This window comes from Drosophila melanogaster, chromosome 2L, assembly GCF_000001215.4.
Source record: "Drosophila melanogaster chromosome 2L".
In the NCBI taxonomy this organism is placed as follows: domain Eukaryota; kingdom Metazoa; phylum Arthropoda; class Insecta; order Diptera; family Drosophilidae; genus Drosophila; species Drosophila melanogaster.
The window spans coordinates 19,742,778-19,757,241 of record NT_033779.5 but is presented as its reverse complement, the minus strand read 5'-3'; the positions used below and the strand labels follow the sequence as shown (position 1 = coordinate 19,757,241).

The 14,464-nt window shown below is 49.7% G+C and overlaps 1 protein-coding gene across 1 annotated transcript; it reads left to right on the top strand.

The window, feature by feature from the left end:
• Positions 1–337: 337 nt before the first annotated feature.
• On the top strand, positions 338–14,425 carry CG10631 (uncharacterized protein). The gene is made up of 8 exons (NM_136154.2): positions 338–1,373; positions 2,962–3,107; positions 3,166–3,495; positions 3,555–3,813; positions 3,887–4,969; positions 5,029–7,523; positions 7,584–13,539; positions 13,598–14,425. The coding sequence occupies exons 1-8, from the start codon at positions 722–724 to the stop codon at positions 14,020–14,022; spliced, it is 11,346 nt and encodes a 3,781-aa protein (NP_609998.1). The 5' UTR covers positions 338–721; the 3' UTR covers positions 14,023–14,425.
• Positions 14,426–14,464: the final 39 nt, after the last annotated feature.

The following is a 14,464-nucleotide window of genomic DNA, read 5'->3' as shown; positions in this document are numbered from 1 at the left end:
TGTACTGCAAACTGACTTCTTATTCTTAAATTAGTTTTTCTACAAAATACGAAAGGCAGTAAGACAAGAAGAATACTTCTTATAAAGCATCCTGTGTGTTTAATTCTTTGTCGGAAATCAATTTGAAAACTTTACCAAGAACTGAAATTAAAAATTGTTTCTAACTTTGTTACTGCAGTAAGTGAGTAAGATTCGATAGAACAAAGTGTAAGTCCTTGGGTAGAATCCTTTGAATTGAATTCGATTTCGAAAGCTTTCCATGCGATGGAAAAGCTCCCACACCGATAGAACTGCTATCGATAGCTGGTCACTGTGGCCCCACCGCTAAGTGCGCTCCACAAACAGTTTGTTGTTGTGTCTCGCTGGACGTTTCGTTCGTCGCGCGTTCGGGAGCGAAATAAAGCGTAAAATGGTCAAAACCCTTCGCCCGCTTCGAGCCAATATTAAGTGCAATTGCCGAGCTGTTGCAGAGTGCCATGTGTGAGTTGCCGCGGCAGTTGGAAAATGCGAAATCTAAAGGACAATAGCAACAATGCCAGTTCGATACATACACACAGACGGGGGCCGATGAAAAACTGGTATATAAAAGACGCCAAAAGCTTGCGAAAAAGAGAGCTAACGCGCCCCTAACTTGGCCGCAGGATAACATACCACAAGGCGAACCGAAAGCAGGCGACACTTACCAGTGGGCAGCATAAACACAGGCAGCACCGCGTCCGTGATGTCACAACAACACCCCCATCACGCCCACCCCCACCACTACGCCCACCACTACCCGCCCCCCGTGACGCCCATGTCCCTGCAGCAGCAACAGCAGCAGCAGCAGCATCAGCAGGCGCAGCTGTCGCCTCAGCAGCAGCAGCAGCAGCACGCCAATTGGTACTCACATGTTGCTTCCTACCCCACACCACACTCGGCCTTCGGCCCCGCCCCCGCCCCCTCTTGCAAGGCCGCCAACAACAGTGGCAGCGGCAACAACAACAACAACATCATGGGCGGCGGGGGATACGGGCCAGGAGGTGGTGGCGCGCAGGGCTATTATGGCGCCGCTGGCGGTGGCCTCAATGTCAGTGGGGCGGTGGTGGGTGGTGGTGGGCCGAACTACGGCCTTGGGGCCAACACAGTGGCATATGCCCACAACCAACTGCTGCAGTATCAACAACAACAACAACAGCAGCAACAACAACAGCAGCAGCAGCAACAACAGCACCAGCACCAGCATCTTCCACAGCACATAAGCCAACAAAGACCCTATATGGGCCACAATATCATGACCGGCAGCTATCCCTATATCAAAAGCGAACCCATGGAGGCCTACCAGCAGCCCCCGAATCCCATGGCTCCGCCCCCGGCACCAGAAGTATTAATAAAATGTAAGTTCCCGAAAATGAGTATCTAGTACGATTAATATTAGTTAGTAATCATATTTAAAGTTTACTACCGGGTATACTTCCTTGAAGCGGTTTTACAGTGGGTTGGGTTTTTGTGTATACTTAAAGAGATTCCCAGAGAACCAGGAGACGAAAGTAGCTATTATAAAAATGAGAGTAATTCTTTTAATTACTATGCAAATTAAAGCACACAAGCGCGAAATAATGTAAATTTATGGCAACTGAAACACTAAATTTTGCATAGCTGCCGATTCAGATTAAAGACCAAATATGTTGATTTATTAAGCCCCTTGAATGGGGAAGTAAAAATATTCAAATCTAAAATCCCTTTACGCCGAAGAAAGTCCGAAAAACCTAAACGCAAAATCCGCCTTTGCCATAGAAACAGATACAGAATACACGCATTATATATCAAACTAACTTGGGGCCATTTTCTTATAAGTAGCGTAGTTTCAGCTCCATTTTGGCGTCGAATCAATAAAACGTTTGTTGAGTTTCGCTGAGGTTTGGCGCTTATTTCGTTCGGATGGTTTTCGGATTCGAATTCGGATTCTGATTCGGTTCCACCGCTCGTCAACCTACGGCTCTGTATCTGTATCTTGCTCTGTTCGGTTCCGTACCGTGGCGTACAATTTGGTTCTGTTTGCGCGACTCTCGGTATGTGCGAGATGGTATACGGTTGTCAGTATGTATCCATTTGGCAAATGTGTACTCGGATAGATGCTTTATACTACCGGCGTAACCTATTCAGTTCGATTCGTACGCACACATGTGCATGCATGCACTCGTATGTCCAGTGAGTGTGCATATCATCTCCCTCCTCACATTTTTTGGAACGGGTTGTGGTGGGCCACTGTCTTTCAAGTCGCTTCTTATGTAACTTGCTCCCGTAGACTAACCTACAAATTATTGGTCCCGCCCCGCACTCCCGGTGCCATTTCGATGGGCGTGTGGGCGGGGCTGAATGCAGAGAGACAAAGACAAATATTATTGGGTACGACGCCCAAAACATTGATACCATAGGTAATGATTCTCAGTCTCTCCAACATGTTCGCGTAATCCGGATATCAACATAAGTATCCGGATGCAGAAGGCAAAGTTGCTAATAAATATAAACACTAAGTCGGACATACGAATGAATATTGGTGCTTTTTACTTTTAATTGACCAATCAATGAGTCCAATAGCTATTACTTCAAGAATGATTTTAATATAGTTCAAATGCGAACAGCCTAGTTGGTACCATAAATAATGTAAATAGAAGAAATTTCTGCTTGTCTGCAGAGCACTCGGTTATCTATCAATTTTATGTAGGGGCAGTTAATTCTTATCACCAACCAATGGAGAGTACAAAATACAATTCGGAACCATAGAAACAGCAAACAGTGGATACAGAATTTTCATCTGCGCATAGTTTTAGCATTTCGCGGTTATATAAATCTTTGAATTAATCGCCAGCATTAATAAGTTAGATTATAGACATATTTATTATTCCTTTGAACCAAGTATTATATGTACATTACTTTGGTTTTAAAAGTAAAAAAAATAGTAATCAAATATTTCTTGAACAGCGGAACCCATTGACGAGCATTCCTACAAGTCCAACTATATAGACGACAATACGCCATTTGCTGACTTCAGCAAATTCAGCGAATTCAGCGAGGACATGCTAAGTCCGAAAGTGGAGCTGACCGTAAAGGATGAGTCCTACGGAAGGGTGAGTTTATAATGGTTCCTTGCCGAAACTCACCGTAGTCATAATTTCTATTCTCTAGACCACTAGCAGTTTCCTGCGTCGCAAACAACAATCGGATCGGGGCAATGAAAGTCTGCCCATCTGCCAGCGCTGCAAGGAGGTCTTCTTTAAGAAGCAGGTCTATCTCCGCCATGTGGCCGAGAGCAACTGCGGCATCCAGGAGTACGACTTCAAGTGCAGCACATGTCCCATGTCCTTCATGACCACCGAGGAGCTGCAGCGGCACAAGCTTCACCACCGGGCCGACAGGTTTTTCTGCCACAAATACTGCGGCAAGCACTTCGACACGATCGCTGAGTGCGAGGCGCACGAGTACATGCAGCACGAATACGATAGCTTTGTCTGCAACGTAAGAAGCACATATCATTGGCGTCTTGGAACACTATATCATTGATCGTCCATTTGCAGATGTGCTCCGGCACCTTCGCTACGCGGGAACAACTGTACGCCCACCTGCCGCAGCACAAGTTCCAGCAGCGCTTCGACTGTCCCATCTGCCGCCTATGGTATCAGACGGCTCTAGAGCTTCACGAACATCGTCTGGCTGCTCCATATTTCTGCGGCAAGTACTACACGGGCGGACAGTCATCTTCTGCGTCCCAGTCGCAGGCGCAGCAGCACCAGACCAACTACAAGCTGCAGGACTGTCATATGGCAACCATGGAGAGTAAGTTAGGAAACATAAGTAAACAAAAAAAAAAAAAACACCATTTCTAACGTGCTTTTTCTCTGTGTTTTAGTGCCCACAACCCCGCACCACAAAACCACTCCATCCGGCTCGTCTTTGCCAGCGACGGCTGCACTGAATTCTCTACTGCAGCAGCGTCAGGCAAATGCCGACGGAGCTGCCATGTTCGCAGCATCCGCAATGAAGAACGAAGTGAATGTTAAGATGGAGCGGAGCTACAGCAACTCTACCAGCGAGTCATCCTACAGCGTTCAGGACAGTGGCTACAATAATGCGTATGGAAGCGACAGCTCAATGCACGCAGGAGCGATCGCCGGGCCCCAGGCGCACTCCTCAACGCTGGACGACTCCGAGGACGCCCTGTGCTGCGTTCCTCTGTGTGGCGTGCGCAAGAGCACGAGCCCCACGCTTCAGTTTTTCACGTTCCCCAAGGACGAGAAGTACCTCAATCAGTGGCTGCACAACCTCAAGATGTTTCACATACCCGCCGCCAGCTACGCAAATTTCCGCATCTGTAGCATGCATTTTCCGAAGCGCTGCATTAACCGCTACTCTCTGTGCTACTGGGCCGTTCCCACGTTCAACCTGGGCCATGACGACGTGGCCAATTTATACCAAAACAGGGAACTCACTAACACCTTCACCACCGGCGAGGTAGCGCGCTGCAGCATGCCTCACTGTACAAGTCAGCGGGGTGAGAGCAACTTGAAGTTCTACAACTTTCCCAAGGACATCAAAAGCTTGATCAAGTGGTGCCAGAATGCACGACTTCCCGTTCAGGCGAAGGAGCCGCGTCATTTTTGCAGTCGCCACTTCGAGGAGCGCTGTATTGGCAAGTTCCGTCTGAAGCCGTGGGCGGTGCCTACTTTACACCTAGGTGCCCAATATGGCAAGATCCACGATAACCCAAAGAATTTGTACGTTGAAGAAAAACGCTGCTGCCTCAACTTCTGCCGCCGTAGCCGATCCTCTGACTTCAATATGTCGCTATATCGATTTCCCAGAGATGAAGTTCTCCTGCGACGCTGGTGCTACAATCTCCGCTTGGATCCCGGAGTGTATCGTGGGAAAAATCACAAAATATGCAGCGCCCACTTTATCAAAGAGGCGTTGGGTCTGCGCAAACTATCACCAGGTAAGTTTGAACGGAATTGCTGCGTTTGTAAAGAATATTTAAATGATTTCTTAATGTAGGGGCCGTTCCGACGCTTCATCTGGGTCACACTGATACCTTCAACATCTACGAGAACGAATTGTGGCCACCGCCAACGGCACCCAACAGTCACAGCAGTGGCCTCCAGCACCAGACGCAACAACATTCCTCGCAACACTCACTGCAGCAGCAATTGCATAGCAAATCGTACCACCGGCAATCGGCGGCCTCCACGTCCTCCTCCGCCAGTTCGGCAAACTCTCACTACGTGGATCCTGATCTAAGCGCCTCTTACCTGGGCTTAGGTGCCAGTGGATCTTCTGCAATGAATGCCAGCGACAGCATGGACGTATGTTGTGTGCCCAGTTGTGAGAGCAAGAGGCACAATAATGAGAACATTACATTCCACACCATACCACGTCGACCGGAGCAGATGCGCAAGTGGTGCCATAATCTGAAAATACCCGAAGAAAAGATGCACAAGGGTATGAGGATCTGCAGCCTGCACTTCGAGCCCTATTGCATCGGCGGTTGCATGCGTCCATTTGCGGTGCCTACGCTTAACTTGGGTCACGATGACGACGATATTCATAGAAATCCGGATGTGATCAAGAAGTTAAACATCCGGGAAACGTGCTGCGTCGCCGTGTGCAAACGAAATCGAGACAGGGACCACGCGAATCTGCACCGTTTCCCAAGCAATGTGTCCTTATTGACCAAGTGGTGTGGCAATCTGCAGCGTCCTGTTCCGGATGGAAGTAAACTTTTCAACGACGCCATTTGTGAAGTGCACTTTGAGGAACGATGTCTGCGCAACAAAAGACTAGAGAAGTGGGCAGTGCCGACACTATCGTTAGGCCACGAAAACATCCCATACCCGCTGCCAACGCCGGAACAGGTTACGGAGTTTTACTCTCGACCCACTGCGCCCAATAATGGCGAGGAACAGGGAGAGTGCTGTGTGGAGACGTGCAAGAGAAATCCAAGTGTGGACGACATCAAGCTTTATCGGCCGCCGGAGGAAGCTTCCGTGTTGGCCAAATGGGCGCACAACCTGCAGACGGAGAGCAGTCAACTGACAAGCATGAGGATCTGTAATCTTCACTTTGAGGCACACTGCATCGGCAAGCGGATGAGACCTTGGGCTATTCCAACACTGAATCTGGCAGGCACAATAGAGAATCTCTACGAGAATCCGGAGCATTCGATGCTGTACAAGCGGCGGACTCACATGAAAGCCAAGCAATCGGCTTCCGTGAAGCCCACTTGGGTGCCCAGGTGCTGTCTTCCGCATTGCCGCAAAGTTCGGGCTCTCCACAACGTTCAGCTTTATCGCTTCCCCAAGCTCAATCGCTCCACTCTGGCTAAGTGGGCGCACAATCTGCAGGTTCCTATGGTTGGCAGTGCCCAGCGCCGTCTATGCTCGGCTCATTTCGAGCCGCACGTGCTGAGCAAGAAGTGCCCGGTGCCGCTGGCGGTGCCCACATTGGACTTGAATGCGCCGCCCGGCTTGAAGATTTACCAGAATCCAGCCAAGCTCAAGGCTAGCAAGCTGTGTCTGCAGCGCGTGTGCATTGTCGAGAGTTGTCGCAAGACGCGGGCGCAGGGCGTCCAGCTCTTCCGACTGCCACATAGTCCAACGCAGCTGCGCAAGTGGATGCACAACATCAAAACGCGTCCCAGAGCGGCGATGAGGGCCCAATACCGTGTGTGTTCCCGCCACTTTGAGACACACTCTTTCAATGGCCGGAGACTGAGCGCTGGCGCCATTCCCACCCTGGAACTGGGTCATGACGACGAGGACATCTATCCCAACGAAGCGCAGGCCTTTGCGGACGAGCACTGCGTGGTGGAGGGCTGCGAGGCATCCAAGGAACAGCCTGACGTGCGACTCTTCCGCTTTCCCACAGAGGATGACGATATGCTATGGAAGTGGTGCAACAATCTCAAAATGAACCCGGTGGATTGCACCGGCGTACGCATATGCAATAAACACTTCGAGGCAGATTGCATCGGGCCCAAGCACTTATACAAGTGGGCTATTCCCACCGAGGAACTGGGTCACGACGACGCCGACATCGAGCTAGTGCTAAATCCCAAGCCGGAGGACAGGTATGTGGATCCTGTGTTCAAGTGCATCGTACCGACCTGCGGAAAGACGCGTCGCTTCGACGAAGTCCAGATGAACAGTTTTCCCAAGGACGCGAATCTCTTCGAGCGATGGAAACACAACTTGCGGTTGGAACACCTCAGCTTCCACGAACGCGATCGGTACAAGATATGCAACTCTCACTTTGAGGATATATGTATTGGGAAGACGCGGCTTAACATAGGTTCGATTCCGACTCTAGAATTGGGTCACGACGAGACAGACGATCTGTTCCAGGTAAATCCGGCGGAGCTGCAGAGCAACCTTTTCGGACGACAGCGGCGAGTACACGACGAGTCGGGCGGTATAATCATCAAGCAGGAGTTTTCCGAGTCGGAGGACGTCAAAACGGACGTGTCTGATGCCAAAGATTTCAATACGAGACAGGTAAGTTTTCTATTCTTAGAGGAGCAATAATTAGCCAGTTTAATTCGTATTTTCTTTAAGGTTAAGCTCAGAAAGACTATGTCCGATCTGAAGTGTTGTGTGCGCAGTTGTGGGCGCAGTCGACTGGAGCACGGAGCGCGCCTCTTTCCATTTCCCACCGGCAAGCAGCAGCACCTGAAGTGGCGCCATAACCTGCGCCTGGAACCCGACGAGGTGGACCGATCGACACGGATTTGCAGTGCGCACTTCAATCGGCGCTGCATTGATGGCAAGCAGCTGAGAAGCTGGGCAATGCCCACGCAACAACTGGGCCACCAGGAGCAGCCGATCTACGAGAATCCGAAAAACATACCAGGATTCTTTACGCCCACCTGTGCTCTGAGTCATTGCCGCAAGCGTAGGAGCATTGACAACGATCTCCGCACCTATCGATATCCGAGGAGTGAGGATCTTCTGGAGAAATGGCGGGCGAATCTGCGTCTGGCGCCGGATCAGTGTCGCGGCAGGATATGTGCTGACCATTTTGAGTCACAGGTGCGTGGAAAGTTGAAGCTGAAAACGGGAGCGGTGCCTACTCTAAATCTGGGCCATGATGAGGGCTTAATATACGACAATGAGGCTATAAAGGTGGGCATGACCGAAGAAGAGGAAGGCAGCTCGGAGATGACACGACTGAAACCCAAAAGAGAGCTGATTGATGAAGAGGAAGAAGAACTAGAGGCTGAGGAGGAGCCCCATGAGCACGATATGTACGATGAAGACGAGAAGGACGGCCACTATTTCGATCCTCTCGAACTGGTCGAGACCTTTGCCGAACATCCAAGTGACGATGAAGCCGAGTATCGTGGAGATGAGGAGGATGAGCGCGACGAAGATGAGGACTTGGACGAGGCGGAGCACTTTCATCCGGACAACCCACCCACTCCCCCAACCATCCCTCTGCGTCGCGAAAAGCCCGCGAATAATGTGACGCCCATTTGCTGTCTAAGGCACTGCAGAAAGGAACGTACTGCTTTTCATCTACTTAGCACCTTTGGCTTTCCCAAGGATCGCCAACTGCTGCTCAAGTGGTGCGCCAATCTACACCTGAATCCGGATGACTGCATCGGCCGCGTTTGCATAGAGCACTTTCAGCCGGAGGTATTGGGAACCCGAAAGCTGAAGCAAAATGCGGTACCCACTCTCAATGTGGGCCACGATGAGCCACTTAGATACTCTTGTAATGGAATGGATCTTGACCAGGAGCAATTGCAGCCACAGCACTCGGTTTTTCGGCTTTGGAGCCTAAAACACTGCCGCAAAAGGAAACTGACGGAGCCGCCGGACATCCGCCAAAACAAGTGGAGTGCGGAAGTGCGGAAGATGCAGAGATTGAGGATGGAAATGAAGATGAAGATAGGGAGGGAGATCAAGCTGGAGGTGCAGACGGAGAGGGAAATGAAGTCCAAGGAAAAGACTCCAACGACGAGTCTCGGAAAGATTAAGTTGGAAATATGTTGCATCAACTCCTGTGCGAATGACGACGTTAACCAACTACTTCAGCTGCCTGAGGATCAAAATCTCTTAAGAAAGTGGCAGCATAACCTAAAGTTATCCGTGGACACGGACTTCAAGGAAATCCAAGTGTGTCTAAAGCACTTTGAGGAGCAAGTGGTGCAAAACGGAAAGCCCTTGGAGCAGGCTGTACCCACCTTACAGCTAGATCAAAACAGTTGGAACATCTACAGAAACAGCGGGAATTGCCTGTTTCCAGAGTGCAGTAATTCTTCATCGGACCAGTTAAGCTTTGTTGATTTACCTGGAAATGCGGTCATAAGAGATGCCTGGATGAGTCACCTCAATTTGCCACCCAGCAGTGAGGGTCTTCTTTGTAGTGAGCACTTTATGCAACTCTTTGAACAGGTGGAGTACCCCAAGGTATTGGCCGCACAAGATTTGGAAGACTTGCAGTGGATTGTTGACGAACTTAGATGCGCTGTTCCCAGTTGTTCATCCAAATCTGATGGGGATCTTCAGCTTATCCCTTTTCCGAAAAAGGATGCTACCCTTTTGAAGTGGCTGCAAAACACAAAGATATCTTACGATCATTTAAAGCACAAAAGCTATCGCATATGTGTTCTTCATTTCGAGCCGACTTGCCTAGAGGCGAATTTTCCGAAAGCTTGGGCTATACCCACCTTGCATTTAAACCACGATGACGAGCTTCATTTGAATCTCAGGCCTGAATCTCGCAGTGGTACACCAAACAGCAACTCTAGACTAACTCCATTGAGAATTAAAACAGATCTGACCTCCTTGGGAAGTCCATGCTCGAGTGCAAGTCCTAGTCCTCGAGGCAGGATCAGAATATGTTGTATTTCCACATGTGGACAGATTGGAAGTAGTCAAGTTCGACTCTACCGCTTTCCCACCGAAGAGCAGGCCCTACTCCGGTGGCTGGTGAACACGCAGCAGCAACCTCGCATTGTGGACCCTGCAGAGCTATATGTGTGCCAATCTCACTTTGAACCAGACGCCATTTGCAAAAAACAACTTCGTTGCTGGGCAGAACCCACCTTAAACCTGGGCCACGACGGGTTTGTTATCCCCAATGCCAAGCACAATGGAAACATTGCTGGGGGCCAGGATACTGAGGAGGCGATGAGGCTTATCCGGGAGCGCTATTGCTCCGTACTGACTTGTTTCCAGGCTGAAGCTAGCGGTGTAAGACTTTATGAGTATCCCAAGGATATGCCAACTATACGAAAGTGGGCAGCCGCGTGTAGACATCGCTCCATGCAGGCCAGCAGCCATGGATTCAAGGTATGCCAGTCTCACTTCGCACCGGAATGCTTCGAGCCGGACACATTAAATTTGATTGAGGGATCCGTTCCCACTCTGGAGTTAAGTAGAGGCGACATCGAAAGACACTGCCTAGTGTCTGGATGTGAAAAGGATGCATCTGAAGGACGTCTGCGCTATTACAAGGTGCCAAAAACCACTGCTCAACTGAATGCTTGGAGCAACAACCTGAAGATCAGTTGCCAGGACCTCGGATTGGGGGAGCAGCTCATCTGTGAGCGTCACTTTGAGCCCTTTTGCTTCGGTGCCCACAAAGGATTACGCCCTGGCGCACTGCCGACTCTCATGCTAGGCCACGACGAAGAGGTGGAGATGTTACCGAACCCAGAAATTCTCTGGCAGAAAAAAGCCGAGGTTTGCTGTGCCACTGCATGTGGTCGAATATGGCAGCCTGGAGACCCTAAGTTTAGTGGATTTCCAAAAACATTGGCGTTGGCTAAGAAATGGATTCATAATCTTCAACTGAGCGTAGAAAATGACCAACTGGGTAGTCTGAAAGTCTGCAGTGTGCATTTCGAAGCCTCTCTTTTCAATAAAAGTGGCTTAATATCGGGTTCCATACCCACACTGGAGCTGGGCCATTCCTCTCAGGATATATTTCAGTCGGACATCCAAAACATGGGTAAAAGTTTAAAGTTTGAAAGGAGAGCCATAGTATCGGATCTTGATTGCATTTATCCTGAGTGCAAGGAACTGTGCAAAACCGTGTCATTCAATCTGCCCCAAGAAGAAGACCTACGGACAGCGTGGCTCCGTCATTTGAAGATCAAAGAGCCGTCGAGTGGTGTCGGTCAGCTATGCCCACTACACTACGTTATTCTTTACGAGCTAAGTATCAAAAGTTTTCCGGAGCACGTTTCAAACCGATTTCTTGAAGAAAACTACTATTCTGCTCGAAACAACAGGCGCGTCAAAATCGTTAGTTGCGCGGTTAAAGGTTGTGAAATGATCAGGCCGCGGGATAAGGTGCTCCTGCACGGGTTGCCGCAAAGGAAGGACATACTGAGAATGTGGGTTGAGAATGGCCAACTGGAGATTACGGAGCCGCAGCAGCAATATATGCTTAGGGTATGCCGCAATCACTTTGAGTCCCGATGTTCGTTTGACGACAGGCGGCTGCATCCGTGGAGCGTTCCAACTCTGAACTTACCTGGAAATCCGGTGCATCAAATTCCCACTAAGGAGGAGTGGCAGGAAATGACGATAAAATTGACCCAGGAAGCCGATACAATTAAATTGGAGAGAGAGGAGGAACTGGAGGAGCAAGAGCCGCTCGAGGAGGAAGCGGGTGACTGTTCTCTTCTAGAGCCTATTGTAAGAATGGAACACATCGAGTCCGATGAAGAAGACTCTGAGATGCAGGCTCTGGAGGTCCTTCTGGAGGTTGGTCACGTTGAGCGGATGGACAGCTACGAAAGAGTGGACGAGTCATATACCGAACAAGCCGTCTACCAATCTAATGGCGTTCGAAACCAGTACAATGCCAACCACTGCGCCGTTGAAGGATGCGAAGTGACCGTTGAGGACGTGGGCGGGACCATCAAGCTGCACAAGTTCCCCGCATCTTCGGAGGCCGCTAGGAAGTGGATGCACAACACCCAAGTCGATATGGATGAGAAGTTCTGGTGGCGGTATAGAATTTGCAGTTACCATTTCGAGCAGGAGTGCTTTCAGAGCGCCAGGATAAAGAAGGGAGCGATGCCCACTCTTCTCCTGGGACCTAAGAGACCGGATAAGGTGTACGACAATGAATTCGCATTGCAGGAGACTGAGGAGCTCATTTTGCCTGAAGACCTTGAGTTTGAGGATACAAAAAAGCCGAAAAGGGAGGTAATAAAACTGTGTCTGCCAACTCCGGCTCCGCCACGAAAGTCCAGTAAGTTTTGTCAGATCGAGGGATGTATGAATCACCTGACCACTGAAAACATAACGTTGCACAAATTTCCCCATTCGGAGGACATGTGCCTCAAGTGGCAGCACAACACGCAGGTGCCTTTCGATCCTTTCCACCGGTGGCGATACCGGATATGTAGTGTCCATTTTCATCCGGTGTGCTTGCTTAACATGAGACTAGTCCATGGCAGTGTGCCCACATTAAAACTAGGTAGCAAGTCTCCCACCGAACTGTTCGACAACGACTTCGAAGCCATTAACCTCAGGCTGGACAAGAAGTTGGGGACTGACCACAGTACCGTGCAGATAAAGGAGGAGGATGAAGATTCAATGCCGTCCCTGGAACCAGAACCGCAGCTTCACGAAGACCAAGAGGTGGAGGACTCAGAAGCTATGCAAATACCCTTAAACCAGACAAATTGGAAGGGCCAACTGCGTTTGCTTGTGAAGCAGGAAAAGGTGACCTACAACCAGGTGAAGTCAGGATACGATAAGTGCTCCTTAAGTCATTGCCAGCGGCAGAGATCTAAGCATGGCGTCCACATCTACAAGTTTCCCAAGTCGAAGCTCCAACAGGAGCGTTGGATGCACAACCTCCGCATCCGCTACGATGAGCGAAGGCCATGGAAGTTTATGATCTGCAGCGTGCATTTCGAGCCTCACTGCATCAGCCTGCGGAAGCTGCGCGCCTGGGCAGTTCCCACCCTGGAGCTAGGCGATAATGTGCCGGAGAAGATCTTTACGAACGAACAGTGCCATGAACTCTCCACCGATCGCAGCGAGGCGGAGAGCGATGCCGATGAGGAGGACGGGCTGCAGGAGGACGAGGAGGAGGAGGATGACTACGAAGAGGAAATCGGCCCGGAGGTGCGCATCAAGCGGGAGCGGCGTTCCAAGCTGGATCCTTGGCCACCCGGGCAGGTTCCGCCGTGGAAAGTTAAGCAGTGTTGTCTTCCTTACTGCCGAGCCTTCCGTGGCGATGGCATCAAACTGTTTCGGCTGCCCAACAACCGAACCTCCATACGCAACTGGGAGCTGGCGACGGGCATGGTGTTCAAGGAGTCGCAACGAAACACTCGCCTGATTTGCAGCCGACACTTTGAACCCGAGTTGATTGGCGTAAGACGTCTCATGCGAAACGCCATTCCCACGAGGCACTTAAGTCCCCAGGCACCATCCGATGAAGTGAAGAGAAAGCCGGATCCTCCACTCCCAATCGCAACCTGTTGCATGGCTGACTGTCATCATAATGGAAATGTTAAGCTGCACAAGTTTCCTAGTGGTAAGTAAAGAAACCCAATATAAGACCCATGTAACTTTTATTATTTCTTTTATTAAAGACCCAGCGCTACTTAGGCAGTGGTGCCAGGCACTCAGGCTCACGGATACCCAGAGGTACCGGGGCAAACATATCTGCTCGGTCCACTTGCCCACCGACAGGACGGTCAGCTGCGTCATCTGCGGAGTGGAAAACGCCCAGTTGCCGATGCTGGACTTTCCAGAGCAGCGCAATCAGCGAGCCAAGTGGTGCTACAATCTCAAGATCGAGGCCATACCCAAGTGGGACCACTCCAAGCACATCTGCTGTCGTCACTTTGAGTCGCATTGCTTCCTCCAGCCGGGTGAACTGCGTCCAGGTGCAATACCCACACTGCAGCTGAACCACGACGACACGAATATATTCCTCAGCGACTTCGCCACTAGTCCGACCGGCAATCGGATCAAGGACGAGCCGCTGGACAACGACGACATGCTGCTGGTTTAGTCTACCTACATGAAATCATTTTAGTCTAGTTTTAGCTGTACCATTTTATAGACCTTTTTGTACAACCATTGTACAATGCCACATCACGTCTTCTAGTTTTACCACGTAGTCTCTACCGGTGATTTTAATGCGTTATTAATTCATAAGTGGCTTGTGAAGAAAAGATATGCCATACAAAGAAACAAACACAAAATGTTCCTTAAGTTTTTGTTTTTACTTATTATACATACGTACTTTAACTGTGAGATAAATGTGTTTTAGTTTCCGTAATACTGTCATATATGAACTATAGATAATATATCTATAATATCCTGTAATATCCTTGAGCGTATATGTGTATGTAGACTTGTAGATGGCCCAATATTAGTTGGAGGTTTTCTAAATATACATCATAATGAAACTGAAACTAGCTTACTTCTTCTGGGAGATCCAAACGGAGGTC